Source organism: Heliangelus exortis, chromosome 4, assembly GCF_036169615.1.
Source record: "Heliangelus exortis chromosome 4, bHelExo1.hap1, whole genome shotgun sequence".
Lineage (NCBI taxonomy): Eukaryota > Metazoa > Chordata > Aves > Apodiformes > Trochilidae > Heliangelus > Heliangelus exortis.
In genome coordinates, this window is record NC_092425.1 from 25,273,487 (window position 1) to 25,292,556 (window position 19,070).

Sequence of the window (19,070 nt, forward strand, 5' to 3'; positions counted from 1 at the left end):
TGCTGTAAACTTAAATGCAAATCCAATTTGAAAAATCAAACCAAAGGTGTACTTTAAATTAACAAAAATCAGCCAATTCTTACTGAATGCCTAGTAAAAATAACACTGATGTGGTTTATGCTGAATGAATGTAGCCCTTCTGTTCCCATAGAAACTAATTGTCTATACATTCTCAGATAATCCTTGTGTAGCAAAATCTTTGAAAAGCAGAGCTCTCATTTGCTTACTTATGCTTACATCTTTCTTTTACAGATGACACGAGAGCAGTATATATTAGCAACACAACAGAACAGCCTTCCAAGGACTGAACATCCTCAGTTTTACCCAGTAGGGATATATGGATGGCGAAAGAGGTGCTTATACTTCTTTGTCCTTCTGCTGTTGGTTACCATGATTGTTAATTTAGCAATGACAATATGGATTTTGAAGGTTATGAATTTCACAGTGGTAAGTATCACAGTGGCTTTATGTCCCCTGTTTCTTGAAGTAGTGACTTGTAGTTTTAATTCTCTTTCCTTCACCATGTTATATACAAATCTTGTAGTTTTGGATTGAAATTGTATCTCCTTTGAGTGTCACTTCACATATTTATACTTTTTTGTACATATTCTACAGTAGGTGGGCCTTTGCCCTATACAGGTATTTTTGGGTAATGATATCTGCTGAAAATTTTTTTTTTCCTTTTCCCAACCAAAAACATCATGGTGACAACCCCAAGCATCTCTTGATTACTTGTCACCACTGATAGCAAACAGCAACCTTCTGTATGGTATCTGTCTTAGGAGGAAACTAGGTTAGTTGCACCAACCTAGGGTGATTTTTGTGCTTTATATTGTACATTTTTATTTATTTTTTTTAGAGAATACTGACCATTTGGATTGTCTTTCATGTAGAAGTTTAAGTAGCTGTCTTGATACTGATGAAAGTGGGTAGGTGGATATAAAAGGCACAGCCTTTTATGAGACAGCCTCTGGCTGGAATCTTTAATAGCAGCAAAGTATTACAAAGTATATATTTCAGATGTACATCTGAAAGAATATCCACATTCAGTGAAAACTATTATCTGACCAGCTGTTCCCAAAGCTTTGTTCTGATAAACATAGTAGCAATGCTCAGGAGTTGGCAGTGGGGTAGTGTCATTTACTTTATCAAAATAAAAGAACACTTCACAGTTTAAAATAGCAGGTCTTCTGCTGGAATAAGTGTGGTCTGTCTCTGGATTTTGATCTTCATAAGGTATATTTTGATGTATCTAGTATAAATTTGTAATTTGCAGGGTCATAGCATGTTTCTACTCTCATTAGTTTATTAGAAATTAAAAAAAGCCAACAGAACGAGCATTAAACATATGTCTAAAATTTATTTTGCATCTGTAAGTGTTCTGTAATTCATTGTTATTTTAGGTGATCACCTGATGAGTTATATTATACAAACATACAAACATATTGCTATTTCTGAGTTGCCACTAGTGGATTAATATGTTAGTCATATTTTACAAAGCTGTGTGACTTTAATATTCTTGTAATGTAGAACTTCTTAGAAGCTGGGGGTGGTGGTGATGTTTGGGATTCTTTTGGGGTTTTATTTCGGGTTATTTTGGTGGGGGAAGTTGATTGTTTTTGGTTTGGTTTGGGTTTTGTGTGGTTTGGTTTTGGGTTTTTTTTTTTTAGGATAATGTGCTTGCATCCAGGGCATCCAGATTTGTTTTTACCATTCCTTTAAGAAGGATGTTTAGGTATATGTGTTGACTTCAGTAAAGTGGTCTGCTGTTATACTGGAGAAAAATTAAGCATGGGAATGTTGTTAGGTTAAGAAGGTGTTTTAAAAGGCACAGATTTTTTCTCTGTGCAGAAGATGGCATTCCAGTGAAATATTTGCAACTACTGCTTCCATACCTGGGCAATGTTTGACTTTCCCTGTGAAAATCTACTATAGTACTAGCCAGTTTACAAGTCTTACAGTTTGACCATACATGCTTTTTAAAATAAATCCAAAATAGAGATTTTGAAATATGTTTCTTCCCTGCAAGCCAAAGCTTTGTTAGTAAGTTAGAAGTTTATGGTGAATCACTAAATCAAAGCAGGAATCTACTACAGGAAACAACTGGACTGGTTTAGCCATTCTGTTTAATGCTTAGGGAACTTTCTTCAGGAGCTTGAGACTTGAATGTCTCAAATAATTATGCACACACTGGCTTATTATTTCACAAAATTAGTGCTTGTAATGTTATATACTTCACTTATAAGCTCATATGTATTATATATTAATATACATATGTCATATACATTTTAAGCAATTTGGAAAATAAAAGTGGAGCATAACATTGCTCTTTCATAAAAGAAAACCCAAGAAAGCAAAGTATTGCATATGCTTGGGTATTTGATTTGGAATGTAATATACCTGTTAACTGCCTCAGAAAGGAAAATTCCAATTTAACAGTTTGAACAATCTGAAACAATTGCTGTTTCCAAAGGATTTTGTACTTAAAAATAATAACAGAAGGATTTTATTTAATGATTGTATTTCTACAATGACATTCTTACTCAAATGTATATGTAGTATAGCCCCATTGACCTAATTATTAAACGTTATTCTTTTAATAGCAAAATATTTTATGCTATTGCTTAATGAAATGTACTGCTTCAGAATGAATTTTGGTTTTTTGTCTTCCAGCTTTTATATAAATGCACAGAATAATCTGTAACTAAACTGTTGCAGAAAGCAATTCTGTGGACATAAAACTGATTTATGACCTGAAATCAAATATCTTAAAGTGCACATGTTTCTGGAGAGACTGTTGAAAAATAGACTAACTAAATAGCATTACAGTAGCTTATTTAATACTAGAAAGCTACATGTAATAGCTGTAGGCATATCATATAATTTAAAGTTGAAAGAATTTTAAAAGTCTGTCAGTATTTGCTTTTGGTTTTATAAGCACTAGTACTTAATATCATGTTCAAATTCATTTTGTTAAATATATGCTGAGGAATACCAGTTTTCTTTTGCAGATTTACGGGATATTAGTCTTTTATTTGGAATAGTCAGTATTCACATTAGAGTCTCTGAATGGTTTTGAAAATTGATTGCTAGAAGATTGTCCTATAAATCTTTACACTTATGTCCAGACATGCACATTTGAGTACCAGTGGGAAATTCTTATCAAGTCTGAGGGAGTCACATTTTTAGACAGACATCTGAGAGTAAAAAAATTCAGTTTGTGAACTTAAGCTTCATGTCTTTAAAGAATGCAGCAGCTTTGAAATATATGTGTTTCTCCCATACACGTGTATATATGCATAGATAGATACAAACTAAGAATCTGTATTTGTGTGTCTGCACAGTGATAGGAAATCATAAGTGCAGTTACAAGAAACATTTTGAAAAGGAAAATACTTAAGCTAAACTGTTTTAAAGAGGTTTTGCACAAAAGAGGAATATAGCCATGACAAAATAATTGTTTAAATTGAACTTCTTTGACAGTATTTTAAATTATTTGCTGTTTTAGCAGAAGCCAATGTCAAGCTTGTTAGAAAACCATAGCAATTTTACCACTTCAAGAGGTCGTGAAGAGCCAGAGTATGGGTTTGTCCTTGCTGCCTGACAGTTGCAACACTGTTAAGTGGTATTAGATATTCACTTTCTTTTTTTAAACTGTACAGCTGCAGCCACTGACCTACTGGCTTAATGAAAGCCTTTCTAAGTTCAATTTATAGGTTGTCCCATTAGAATTTTTTCCTTAATATACTGACCTTGCATGTAAAAGTTGTACTCTCAATCTGAGCTAATTATCCCGTGCTCTTGTGCACAGAATAGGATCTCCCCTAACGTCATACATTTTGTAGTAAGGCAGGCAACTGAAGTGAATGTAAGGCATTGATCTTGAGTAGCTCATCAAAGAAGTAATTAAAAAGGAAATATGGTTCATTTTCAGTTATGTGAAAACACAGGACAGGAAAATCTCCTTTTATTAGACCAAAGTGGTATGTCTTGGAAAGGTAGAGAAACTTTGGGATTTACAGTCTCTTCCAGTGTATGATGTAAGAAAGAAACTTGAAAGGTAAATAGACGTTAAAAATAATTTTATACAATAAAACTGAAGTTAATTAGTGGCTGTGTAGCAGAAAGAATGTTAGAGGGAGGAATCAGAGATGTAGTAATCATTTTTTGAAAGATTTTCACTTGCTAGTAGCTGTATTTCAATGTCTTGTTGAGATATGTTACCTCGCTGTTCTATCATCTAGATACATCTTTCAAACATGAAAGAAATTCAGGTCCCTAAACATTTCCACTAATAGATGCATGGAGATGTAACATCTTACTGTCCTTGCCTTACTGGATATAGGCTATATTAGGAGGAGGCTATACTAGAGGAATATCTGACCTTGAACAAAATACTTTGCAAATAATTTAGCCCTGAAATAAATGCCAGACTAAATTAGTAACAGAAATAAAACTTTCTGTTGTTTTATGTGTATTGAATGGATGAATTCTGTCTTGATTGGTAAGGGTAAAGTAATTTAACATCCTCTAGATCCCATAATGGAACCGTCAACATCTCTGAATCACATACTCGAATTTCATATTTCATCTATTACATTAAATACCCTATGAAAAGTAAAGAAATGCTGCCGTAGAGAATTAACTCAACTTTCCTCATGTCTCTTAAGCCTGGTTTCAAAGGATGCATGCAAAACACCTTATAAAAATCAATCCACAAACTAAAATCTGTAGCTTTTGTCAGTATAAAAATAATTAATATAGGGGACTTGAATTTTATGGAATATTTAGAATTTCCTTTCTTTGTGTTAACCATCACCCACAGACTCCCCCGTGGAAAACTCTTGTCTTTCACTTTCCCTCAGGATGTAATTATTCTCACTCATTCTGGTTTATGTCTAATGAAGCTCAAAACTGCTAGTTTCTTTTGGCTGCCTATACAATTATTATACTAGTTATTCAAGAGGGATGGGATGCTCAAGTCATAACTTGGTGGCATAACCACAGGATGAAGCATGGATATGTTGTGCATTTATAGCATCCTGGTTGATTCACTTATGTAATATATATATAAATTTTAAAGGTTACCAATGAATGAATTTTTTTTTTACCGTGCCGGCATTCTTGTTGTCATGTACTTTATGGTCCATAGGATGGGTAATTACCTTACTTTTCCTTTAAAGATTTACTCACTTGAACATTATTCTGTGGTACAATGTTTATCTTGGGTAGTCTTTAAGTTATTCTAATATCAATAGAACCATCATTTTATACATTTTATTCTTCATATAGCTGTTAATGAATGAAGTATATTGATAGTCTGTCAGTCTGATTACTTACTCTGTAAAAGAGATTTACCTTGGTTTTTTTGTCCCTGAACAAATACCAGTGTAGACATTTTCTGCAGGTAGTTCAAGTTACAGTTTTAAAAAGGCATTTAAAATATTCCTGTTGCTGCTGTGAAGTGACATAGGTCAACCAACATAGAAAGCTAAGTCCCCTCCTGGTGCATATCAGTGCATTTATACATTTTCTGACATGTACACGACTGGCATATATACTAGCAACATATATTGGATACTGCATTTTTCCATTGCTTATTGCATTACATTGAAGTTTGGAGTTTATTGAGACTGAAAAAATCATAATGGTAGGAAGAATGAAAATGTTGAACCCCTTTTAGTTCTTCATATTGTTTTTGGTTTGGCCCAAAGGAAGATGACTCAGGCACATATTGCAGGAAGTATCACACCTTATTCTTTTACTGGTTTGGGATGTTTATCTGGTTTTGTGGGTCTCCATATATTGCTTTCCCATCAGGAACAAGTGTATGAGAAGACTTATTTTGTTACTGCTCTAAGAATGAAGTCAGAAATTCAGGTCTGTTTCCTTGCTGTAGTTATTTGCAGTGTTTGAGTCAGTTTTTACTGCTGTCATGGCATGATGCTTTCAGTATTGGTACATGTTAAACTCCTCTTGCCAGAAGTACCAGGGGAATTACTTTTAAGATCAGGAATGGGACAACTTATCATCTTGGTAGAGACTATTTTTCAAGGGAACTTGAACTTCAATGTATCTTCAAACACAAGCAGAACATAAACAACAGTTTGAATTTCCGGGCTAGAATTCACAACCTTCATGTTTTCAGTTGAATTTACTCCAGTTGCTGACTGTCTAACTCCAACTTAATGTTGGTTGAACAGCAAGTAGTTTGCAAAGTGGTTGAATATCTGTGGGAAGACACACATGCCATGATTTCTTCTTCTGTGACAGCATATATAGTAATGCAGATGTATGCAGCCATAAGTCCTCTCTGCATCTTTAGAGGTTGTCCCTATAGTCCTTTAAGAGCTTAACGTTAAGAATTAGAATCTTTCTGATCTGCAAAAATCTAAATCTGAATGTTAATATTTTACTAATATTACTTACACAGACCAGTAAACACAAGTATATTGTCCTGGGTTTTGGTTGCTGTGCAAGAATGAGGGAATTTTGGTAACTTTCTGTGTTGGGATAAACACACACTTCTGATCTCAATACCCAATACGGAAAAAGAGTTTATAATTTCTTAAAAAGTACAATTTCTTCTTTAAAGGTATAATTTGATATTTAAATTTTTAGTGATACAGTACTAAAGCAGATGTGTTCAATGACATTGCAAACTATCCTGGCGTAATGTAGAATAAGCAAGTAATTTCCTTGCAGAACTATACTGTAATACCTGTTATCCGTTTCTCAATAAGTGTGACAGTGATATGAGCTGTCAGGTGTCTAACATTCTTTGACCAGCCAGATCTCTTTATGTGATGCTCAAAACAGTGTTTTTTCTGTTATCAGTTGAGTTGGTTCTGCTGATATATGTGATGAAGTTACTATTTGCCCATGGCAGTTAACACAGTCTCAAGCAGAACTAAGAAAAAGCTCTTTTCCATTTCCTAGCTACTTTTTTGTTTATACATTTCCAATATATACCAGATAAGCATTTGAAATTTATGAAGTTGTGTAACAGCTGTACTTATCTCCACTCAGAAATAATTTGTTTTTTTGGCAAATAGACATCTTTCTTTTTACAAATGCAGCATTTAGTTATTAGGTTTTGAATTATCTTGAACTAATAATAGCTGTTGCTGGATATTAATAAATATGTTCTGTCTCATCTGCAGATTTAAGTTATTTCAGTGGCAATCACTTATTGTCAGTAATTTATTTTAAAATGTAAATTCTCATTTTCAAAACTTGTTCTCTCAACTAGATAGAAAACTAATTCTCTACATCCCTTACTATGTTCGTTTTCAAGAACCTGATGTCCCATTTTGGGATGAATAAAAGAGAGCATTTGTTTCGTTTTTGTTTGTTTTTTGTAGTGAAAAAGATCCAGTCCAGAGCAGGCAATATCATTAATTATTAATGATTAAGAGACTTAGTCAAGATATCGGCAAGGTTCAAATTCATGCAGTCTCCAATATAGACCATGTCACAGGTAAGTGTGCTACTCATAGGCACTTATTAGCTCCTCTGATCACTCATGTTCCTTTTTCAATAGCTACATGACCTCTGTGTTGCTGTGTTTTAGTCTCAAACCTTAGACATTATCCTTATAACAAATTTTATTGAAAATTCCTGTGAAATACTTGTGTATTCCTCAAGAATATTTTCTGCTCCCATTTATAATTCCTTTGAAAAGATGTTTAGAAAATTGTGAGGCAGGAAAATGAGTGTTACAGAAAATGCATATGCATACACACACACAGAGAGTCTTATTTATGAAACTGACTGCATTCTCATCTCCTTTTTATGTCACACTGGAAAACAGAGACTTAAGCATCTTGAAGGAACCCTTCAGCTCATGCATGATTCAGACACTTGTTCATAGCATGTCAGCAGAAGAAACTTGCTACAAGTTAATTTTACTTCTACTCCTTTATCCCATTTGTTAACCTTTCTGTAAAAGCACAACTTTATGTATCTGGAGGGTAATTTGTAAAATTTGTGTCCCCTTGTATTTGGAGTGCAGTGACTACTCTACTTTGTGACATCTCCTTTTACTTTCCTTTGTGAACATCATATAGTTGCTCTGCTAAGTACCACGAAGAACTCATTTTCAGTATTTCTAATAACATTCTTCTAACTCACATTTTATCTCATTTTGTACATGTACTTCTGTAGTGTACACCTGCTTTTCTAGCATTATGGGAGAAAAAATAATTCAATAATAATTCAATCTTAATCTGTCGGTGCAAGTATGGTGTACCTTTATTTGACTGTACAGAAATTAATGCGCACAATCCTAATTAGCTTATGTAAATATGTTTTATATTCTCCCCCTCTCTGAATGAAAGGGCCAAAATAAAAAAACCCTCCTATTAGTTGAACATACATATGACAACAGTTTGCACAGCCAAGCCACTGTTACACATCACTGACGAGCTATTTCAGAGTCAAAAGCATCTCATGAAAAAACATCTTTCTGTAAAAGGCAGGAAGATACTGTATGAAGCAGTGACATTTCACAGATTTTTTTAAGCAAAGAGGAATTGCCTTCATTTGATGTGCATGTTACATCACTGATTCTGGGTGACTGAGTGCAGTTTTAAAATATTTTATTTTATTCCTGACATACATGACTGTACTTGGTGTTTATTGTTACAAATTATATCTGATTAAGAAAAATTTGAAAAAATAATTCATCATTTTTGTATTTTTGTGGTCATGAAGATTGAGTGGCCATAATACTAGTAAAGTTTGCTGTAGGAAAAGGGAATAAGTACTTTTTTGAATTTTTCTTAACCTTGTAAAAATGTGATTTCATTCTCTTTAGAAAAAACCTGCCTACCTGTACAGTAGCTTAAGTAATTTCAACCTGACTTGGCATTTGTGGCTTTGGAAAAAGGTACCATAGTATCCAATGAATGCTTAGCAAAAACTGTAACAGTGCTTACTTACAGAAATGCATTGAGAACATAGAGGTATTTGCTCGTACTAGGTCACTGCTTACTCATTTTTCTCATTGCTTCAGATTTTTTCATAAAGTGACAGGACTGATTCAGAATCCATTTAAGGGGCACAGGTTCATAAATATTACCTTTATTCCATGTCATCAGTTCAGTGTGCCACAGGTAACTTGTCCCATGTTTCCAAGAAGGTATGAATGGCATCTCTTCTACGATTCACTGCAGTGATTATGGTGTGCATTGAACTATGACTTGAGCATCTGCTTGTAAGAGTTTTAACATTCAAAAAGAATTCTGAGTATGGTTATAGAAAGTATAGAGAAGGCAGCAACAACCTCTGTTCATGTGATAAGTTAGATGACACTTAATATGTATATTTTTAATTTGTGGACATTTGCCTTCATTAAATAGCATATTTCAGCTGAGTGATCAGTGTTTACAAGACAACTTATTCTTAACTATCTCTAAATTTTTTCTCAAATATTTGCTTTCAAGAGAATGGAGTTATCTTAATTTCCATTATTGGCTTTAACTGTGTTCCCTTGGCATAACAGTGTTTGTGGAAAGTGAGATTTTTAAGAGATTATACAAAGATAACTGAATTCTTAAAGGTTTATCCAGGAAGCCATTTCAGACAGGTTAGTCCAGTTGCACAGCCTGAATAGTAAGCTGGGAGAAAAAAAAAGTATAATACTTATCAGCTAAAGCTAATAATACTTTAATAATAAACAGAAAGTCATTAGATGAAAAGTAAATAAAGCATGTTTGTTTCAAATAGCACAAAAAGTGGGCCAAGCAGTAATGTTTTGTAATTTTATTTAGCAATAATTAGAAAGATATCAATACACTTGAACAAACTTCAGTTAATTAAAGACAGCAGCTATCTGTGTGAACAGCTAAATGAGCCATGTTTTCTTCCTTCTCGTCTATTATTGGAATGATTTATGTGGGTATAGAGTACATAAAAAATTACAGTCAGTGCTTGGAATCCTGCTTTTATTTGTACAAATCTTCCATCTTGAAAACAATGCAAGTCTACATATGGGAGCAGAATACACTGCTTTCATTCTAGCCTAATTTAGACCTTTTATATCTAGAAATTCTAATTCAAAAAATTCAAGATAAGATAGAATATATAAGGATATGTATCTTGCATGGCTGAATATTTCCTATAAATCAGGATATTAGATACATGGTTGGAATCCCAGACAGGATTAAATGATGAAATCAAAAGTTTAAAGCAAAAGTAATACAGCAGCAAGAACCTTTTTAATCAAAACTGTGAATAAGATATTTGTGTAGCCTGCAGAGGATGAGGAGAAAAAAAATTGAGACCTTTACCCAAAAGATGCAACTCTGATGGGATATCTTGCTTATGTCTGGCAGTCATACTTTAATATATTGCTGAATATAATCGAGGAAAAAAGTAAAGAAATCCAATAAAAGCAGAATATAAATGATATTGACAGAGACAATGTAGAAATAATGGAGCCACTACAAAGTAGAAGTCAACACTATTACACTGTCCTAAAGTCCTTGATTGTGATAGAAATTTGTCTGCTTTTTTTCTTGAAGCACCTGGACCAATTGAGCTTTTCTAATGATTTGTTATTGCAGGCAGCGTGGTGCATACCCTTCCTCTCACATCAGCCCTCAGAAACTCAATGCCAATTTTTTTGTTGTTATTTTTTTTTTTTTTTCACTTAATTCAATTAAGTAAACCAAATTTCTTCAGAAAATACTCTTTACAGAGAGGGTGATCAGGCATTGGAACGGGCTACCCAGGGAGGTGGTGCATTCTCTGTTCCTGGACGTTTTTAAAAAGAGACTGGATGTGATCTAGTAACCACAGTGGTAGTGGATTAAGGGTTGGACTTGATGATCTCAGAGGTCCTTCCCAGCAGGGCCTTCTGTAAGATGTTGAGAGTTTTGAGTCTATTGCATCTTCCCCCCCTATGCATCTTCTGGCATTTTATTTACAGAAAGAGAAAAAATAATCAGATACATATTTTAAGATCTCTAATAAGATTTAAGTGCACAGAATAGTTCTTAGTTATAAACATTTCTTTCCTCTGAATAGGAAATAGGAAATTCCTTTGAATTTCCTCTACTTTCTCCCATGAATAAAAAATATAATTGGGGTATACTGAGTAGCAGTGTTGTAGTGTAGCACAGCAGAACAAAACTAAACTGAGATACCTTGTCAAACCAAATAGTAGATTTTGATCACTAAATTAATGCTCTCTGTTAGAAAAATATGTTGTAGTTTACTAAATTTTTGCCAAGTGATATTTGCCTTCATATAATTTTACAAACAAATGAAGATAAATTCTAAGGAGATGGTAAAAGGAACAATTCAAGCTATTGGAATAACAGTATATGAATCTGTTTAGAGTATTTTCTTAGTGAGAATTTTGAAGAGTTTTTTTACTTCACATTTACAAATGCAATTATGTTATATTGGTTGTGTAACTTCTGGAAAATACTTCAAAACCTGTACTATCTTGACTAGAAACATCAGTGAGCTGCTGTGGTTTGACCTTGGCTGGATAGCAGCTGCCCACCACCAAGCTCTGTCATTTCCTTTTTTAATGGCAGTTTTCATTCAGCTGTCAACAAAGGGAAATGAAAAGTACACAGGTTAACAGTATAACATCTTCTAAAACTACCTAGAACTTAAAAACCCCCCTCAATATAAGAGCCAAAACAAACTTCCCAATCTAAAATTAATATAAAGTGAAAGCAGAAAGGACTTTCATATTTTCGGTGTCTTTTTTTCTTTTTTTTTTTTTTTTCTCATCTGACAAAAATGACACAAGTCAGCTAAACTTGTTGAGTCTTCAGGTAATGACTTAATAATTATAATAATTTTCCCCCCTTTTTCTCCTTTTATAAGTATTAACCAGTCTCCTGTTTTTTCCTGATCCATGTTCTTAATATAACCCATTGCCATGCTATGTTACTTGAATGTAATTACATGGTAGTGATGAGTATGAGGTCATAAACTTCAAGAAATAAAATAGTTTATCCACTCAATTTTTTTTTGTGAGTGGAACTATTCATACAACTACTGAACCTGTTGTAAACATTTGAGTTCCTACAGGCTACAAAATTAAAGTAAAAGGATGTGCAGGAAAGGTGTGTTACAAAGGGAAGAATAAGTGGAAGGGAGAAGAAAGGACTTACCTAATGTGGTAGAAATTACCCATAAAAAACTATTTTTGTTTCATATAAAAAAAGTTTCTTAGCTAATTGATGGAATAGTTTCTAATGGCCATTACATTTTAGGCCACTAAAATTAAAATGGTGACAGCCTTAGCAGATGTCTTCTACTGCAAGGCAATATTCTATTCTTAGACAAGTTTTATGAAAACAGAGGCTTGATTTTTAGCACTCTTTGCAGATGCCTAGCTGTGAGTATTTGTGATTTATTACTTTAAATAGAAGTTACTGGTAAACCCATGTGAATATTTAAAAAATAGATAATGAAATCAACATGCATATATGTTACTAGAATTTTACAACAGGAGGAATATATGACCCAATGGATCAATTAAAGTACCTGTGTTTTTTGGCACCTTGTATATCTCTCTCAGTATTAGAGGGAATAAATGCAAAGTGGGTTGATGGCAATGTAGTGATGGAATATATTTTGATCTGGGGAGGTTTGTTTAATTCTTATGCATCTTATGTCTTTGTGTTCTCTTTCACACTATTTGAGTAAAAAGGAAATATCCTTTGCTGAGGAAGAATAAATACTTTTGTTTAATAAGAATGTTGATTTTTAAATGATTGCGTGCTTAACTTGAATGTTGCTCAAAGGCAGCCTTTGATGGCTTTCAAAAAGTACTTGATTCTTGATTTTGTTCGGTGAATTTTATCATACTCTTTAGTCATACATTGTCTTTAAATAAATAAACATTCCAATTAAAAAAGCTTTCCTGACAGTAATCAACTTAATTATGGAAACAAGTTTATTTCATATATTGTTTTGGAGAAGGAAAAGGAAATGAGAGTCAAGGAAAAAAAAGTTGGACAAAATGAGTAATAGAAAAGGAAATAAAAAGATATAAAGAAGATATCAGAAGCAGGACAAATCAAATAAATTCTCTCCTTATTTCTTCAGAGCATCTAATGTAGGACTTGCCATGTATGTTGTCGCAGAGAGGTGCTCCAAAGTACACCTAAAACTGGATTCTTGAGAAGGTTCTGGCATTTTATTCACAGAAAACTATACTGAATGTTCTTGTCTTTCGTTGGAAAAAGGCACATATTCAACTTTCTCTGAAAGTCTCTACTAGAGGAAATAAAAGTTTGTTCTTATCAGTTATGTTTACCTTTTGTGTCACCATAAGATAAATTCTAGCATATTTACCAGTACCAGTAATATATTATTTATGTGGGTGTGAGTTTTCACAACTACAGTTGCCTGCATGTATGCGAGCAGAAAAGCAAGAAGTATGTGGCACGTTCATTTTTATATGATTAATAGGTTTAAATGTATCTTGAAATATTTAAGTATGCTAAAAGTGCTTGAAATATCTAGAGGCTATTAATTAGTTGTTCCTTTATTACTTTGCCCACTTAATGAAGGACTATAAATTTTGTATTAATTTAGAAATGCCTTTGGCCTTTAGCCATTATGGTCATTCATGGTGTACTGGTGACATAAAATAAACACATGGATGCCTAAATTATTTTAGAAATATTTATTACTTATGATAAAACCATTTCTAAACTTTTTAATGATGCTATAAAAATTTCAGTTTGAAGAGAGAAAGGTCTTTAATAAAAAGTGGTTTCGGGCTCATAGCAAAGACAGAACAAAAAGGAGGAAAATCCAGTCTGATTCTAGGAAAATAAGAGAAAAAGTCTAGGGAAATACTTTTGTGAAGTTAGGCACTGATGATGAACAGTATGATACATCTGATCTTATGCTGCTTATGCAAGCTGACCCCTGGTATTCTGTGTGAGGTCAAACAGTTGCTGAAAATTCAGTCAGCAGGAAAAGTGGATATGTAGGTTGATGGCTCAAATCATGTGTGTATCTTACCTTTCAGCAAGTGCCTGATGATCATGGACTTAAAATAAAATCTAAAACTCAGTAGATAACGCTAGAAAGTCTGTTTGTGGTATAGTTTTACTTCTTTTAAAGATCCATTTCATGATCTGTAGTAATTTAGTCCCCTCTCTATTTGATTATTCCAAGTAGTAATTATTATTGCAAGTTACTCTTACCATTCAGAACTGATTTCAACAAAATAACTTATGAACATTTTAGGATAGGATATACAGAAATAAATTGCTAGAGTTAGCTAGAATTGCATTTATCAGCTTAAGCACTATAAATTTATTCTGTTAATTACATAGGGGAAAAATGAATCATCCAAATAAAGATACAGTGTTCATTTAAAAATTAAACAACTGTTCTCCATAACCCACTAGATGAAATACAACCCACTAGATTAAATACTGATTTTTAACATTTGAATACTGTTACTTAACCAAACCCACTGTGTTTCAGAATCTAGCAGATAACAACAAATAGTGGATGTGTTGGCAAGAATATAGACCAGAGCAAGTTTATATTAATTCTCCAGTTCTCGCCAACATGAACAGATTCAAGGTTTGGAGATTTTGAGCATTAGGTGATAATAACAGGCAGTAGATGGAGCTGAGATGACAAAAGTAATTCTTTTGTCATCCCATAGTGGAACAGAAGGCAGACAAAATTGTCTCTAATCCTTTGCTTCACAAAATTTAACTTTCTTGGGACCTGAAATATCAAGAAAAATAGCACAGAAAAAGCAAAAATAACATGCCTAGAAAAGTGGTGTAATTTTTGTACTGGCAGAACAATAATGGCAAGAGAATAAACCATTCCTCAGTGGTCCTCGATCTTGTGCACTCCTTCCTTCAAATAATACTACGAGTCATTTGTAAATAGGAGGCAAATAGTAAAAACAGCCCTAATAAAAATATAACCTAGAAAACCATATAAAATTGCTTAAGATATAATTAAAACAGAAGTAAACACAACAATTTTCATGAACAGTTGTTGACAAAAAGAAACAAATGTAATAAACATCTAGTGCTTGATATTTTATAGAAAATACCATTATGTATTATTTTAAAAGCATCTTTTAGAAGAGTGAATATTGTAGGAAAAAACTATGTATGATGGTAAATAAAATTGAGAAAGGCATTTGCAGTGTTGCAGAATGACTTATTTAATCCTAGGCTTTTCTTCAAAATTTTATTTATTCATACAGTGCTCTATGGCACTCAGAGACCTACAGAATTACACTATAAAGTACATAGAGGAAACAGATAGAGCTGTCAACACAATTCTGTTGTTAATATTGTGATCTTCCAGTTAACCTCATTAACTAAATTAAAAGACTTCTTGGTTTCTCAATCCAGTTATTAATAGCAGCAACCTAGGATGGAAGACAGGAGACAGAAAGCTGGCCAACAGGGGAATGGAAACTTGGGAAGTGAAGATGATAGTAGGTGAGGTCAGGACAGTGATGGCCACTTTCAGTTTTTTGGCTTTTTTGCTAATTTTTTTGTTTGGTTGGTTGGTTGTTTTTTTTATTTTACTGACGTGATTTTCTTTATAAAAAGAGTAAACCAACATTAATGCTGTGGGTAATGTTTTCTTCAGACTTTCTGAGCTAATTATAGGTTAAGCAAGCAAGGAAAGGGTGTCAAATTGTAAAAATCTTGAGATTTATAAAGTGATTGAAATATCTGATGTCTTTCTAGATAGGATCTGTGCTCATTAATGCCATTTTTACCGTACTGGTTCTTATGAAACAAAAGTACTGATCATGTATCCCCATATTATAGGGAGCATATTTCTGTGTACATAATTGTGGGGCTGGTTGGCCAGTAAGTTCCTAAAGAATGAGTGAAAAAAGACAGAAGAGTGATTAGTGTGTGGATGGTGGTTTCAGATTCATGTCAATAATAACTAAAAGGGATTAGGAGAAAATGCAGGTGAATGAACACAGTAGAATGTGGAATATGTACAGACAGCTGCTCAGATTCTGTAGTAGGATTTTTCTTGTTTCTTTGAGACATAATCTGTTGAATATATATTTCAGCTGAGTCAATAAACATGTCTGCTGAATGTGTGTTTTTTCAATATAAGTGAAGTGTGCTAAACAATCGAGATGAAAAGATTATGCAACAGATTAATGCACTCCAAGTAGGTCTGGTGCAGATTATCTGACCGCTTTTCCTGAAACAAGCTATAGGAATGACTGACATGAGAGAAACAAAAATATTTGTTCTGGACTGGGAAAACTTGGATTTAGGAAGTAACTTAGGTTTTGCAAGGGATTCAGACAGCCTTTCTCTTAAGAAGACTAAGAGGCTTGGATGGGGTGACAAACATTAATTATTAAGCATATTTACACTCATATATTTGTAAATTCAAAAAGCTAATCAGGTAATAAAAAGGATACACACAGGACAACAATTCATTTTTTTTTTAAATAAAGTCCAAGGCTGCAAATATATTGGAATGAAAAAAATGCTGACTCCTGTTTAATATTAATTTTTTATCACGAATGATTTTATGCCTGCTGATTTCATTTATAATAATTTTTTTCAAGTGTGATGTATTATTATTTTGGATGTACATTGAGTAGATGCTGGAAGGGCTAAAATTATTTTCTCTCCTTAGCTGCTATATTTTACACTTTCTATTGAAATATATGTTTGTTCAAGTAAAGATTACCATGGCATTGCTGTGGTACCTAATTGTGTGTAAATTGAAATTTTATTGCAAATGTGAGGAAAATGACTCACATTTAAGGCCTATGTATTCATAACAGTGTCCTTGGGGGATCATTTTAAATATTGGGAACCCTTTTGCCACTCTAGATTAATCTTGGTGTCTTTTATATTTTGGGTGCTGCATATGATTCTCAGTTATTGTTGGTGGCCTTTCATCTTGTGAATGTGACACATATCTTGCAAGTCCTATATCATGTGTCAGTGATTATGTCCAGATCAGTGGCATTTTACAGATTGATAAATGCCTACCCTCAGCACTATGGGTTTTTTAATATGTTTTCAGTTTTATGAGTCTTTAATAGAAGACATTTTCTGTACATTTTTATATCTTACTAAAACTGAAGGAATTAGGTAATTCCTTCCTCAATGTAGAGGCACTTGGAAATGGAAGAAGTCTCCATATAGCAGGATCTTATGTCGTAGGAGCTGGCAGGCCTTAGTTGATGGCTTATAATTTATCTGATATATAAACCTGTTATATTACCACTATCAAAATGACAAATTCATTTATTTCTTTTGTAAAATTGAACGGAAGAGCTGCACACTGAGAATTCATACATTCACACAGTCTCATAGCTTCAGAATAATATAGGTTGGAAGGGACCTTGGAGTGTTACTTGGTCTGACCGCAGTCCAAGCTGGGCCAAGTTTTAGAGACTTTTTCAGTCTGTCTGATGTCTGTTGAATTCCTCAGGGGTGATGCATTGCTCCAGCCCTTTGGGAGGCAGCAGGGCTTTCTTTGAATCTGACTAATCCTTTTAGCCTGTGATGCACCCACAGAACATGACCTGGTTGATCCCTTCTGCCCTTTATAGACTCTTTCTCCATGTGAGAAGGTAATTGCTGCCTTCAAGGAAGCATTGAAATTACCACTAAATAATTACAGCCTGGTGTTTTTCTAAACCTGTTTTGTTGGACTTGCCCCCAGGAAACAGCTGGAAAAACTGGCTCTAAATATACAGACAGATTCCTACTTTGAAAAAGCAAGGTCTGCACTATTCATTTTGACAGAATTCTCAATGATCTTGATAGGAACAGTATGCATTCTCAAGGAAGGACTACAGCCTTTCTCCTTGAGGAGTTTCTAACAGTTTAGGAGAGCTTTTTATAAGTTTGACACTTTTATGTGTGTGTGTTTGTGTGGCAGTGAAAAAAATCCTTTCTAGTAATGGGAAAATTGGTGCATATTTAGCATGTTGCACAGGCTATTTTTCTTATTTTTTTGTCAAATAATTGGGATTTGAGGACACTGAAAATCAGGTGATTTTAGGCACTCTGTTCTCATAGTGCCCTTTAACACTATGTTCAAATAATTTCCCCCTCACTAGAGGAGCACAATCATATTACTGTAAAGCAAAACTGTTCTGTTCTTACTTCAAATCATTCAGTGTTTGCTGTTTAAATACTCCACTTTCTTTATATTGAAGTTAAATGACAGGTACTTTTCTGTCCCAATCTCAATTTTATTTTCTAGCTATGGATTAGAACATGTCTTGTCCTTAAACTGTCAGTTGGCTAAAGATAAATTGCAAAATATTTTTTAATTTTCCTAATGGAAGAAAGGAAATTTTTCAGTAGGGAAAATATATTTTTCCATTGTTGTATAATTAATGCCATTCTTAGACATGCACTAGAAAATGTAAAATACATTGCTTACTTATCAGAGGGAAGGTATGTTTATCAAATCAGATCAGATAATCTCTGTGCTTCAAAGTTAATTAATATCAATGATAATGAATAAAAATCTCAGCGAACAGTGGGAAAACATTCGACCTAATTTCTGATCTCTAATTATATAGGGAAACTTTCAAAATATCTTCAGCAAATAAATCTTAGAACTAAAACTAGCAACACCAAAAAATATAGCAAGAGGTGGAACGTGGTGGAAATGCTGACTTTCTGACACATAATTTTCTTCACACCTCTCTCTCAGATCACCCTTGATTTTTCATCGGTAATAAATACCTTTCTCTCTTTTGCTGTTCCTCTAAAGCTAATGACTTATTCCCTTGCTATATCTTTTCTGCTTCACAGGTGCTAACCATACTTGTCTCTCACATTATGTAACTGATTAACATAATTAAGTGAGAGTCAAAGCAATTGTGCTCAATTTCTGTTTGCTTCTATTTCAGTGTGAGTTCAGTGATTTTGTACCAGGCGGTCTAATAAGTGATACTGCTTTTTCCTATACCTTTGTCTTCTGCTTTCCAGATAGTTCTGGTATTTTTCATGCATCATGAGGGAAGGGTGGTTAGAAAATAATCTGTGCTTGTGTCTGTGTAAAATTTCATTGATCCTGCTGTATTCTCAGAA

General features: G+C 33.6%; 1 protein-coding gene across 1 annotated transcript in view; it reads left to right on the forward strand.

Annotated features, from left to right (window-relative positions):
- The first annotated feature begins 252 nt into the window (after window positions 1–252).
- Window positions 253–19,070, forward strand: part of SGCZ (sarcoglycan zeta) — a 174,295-nt gene continuing 155,477 nt past the window's right edge. Inside the window, exon 1 of the mRNA XM_071743461.1 lies at window positions 253–447. Coding sequence (XP_071599562.1) covers window positions 253–447 — 195 coding nt within the window. The remainder of the gene's footprint in view (window positions 448–19,070) is intronic.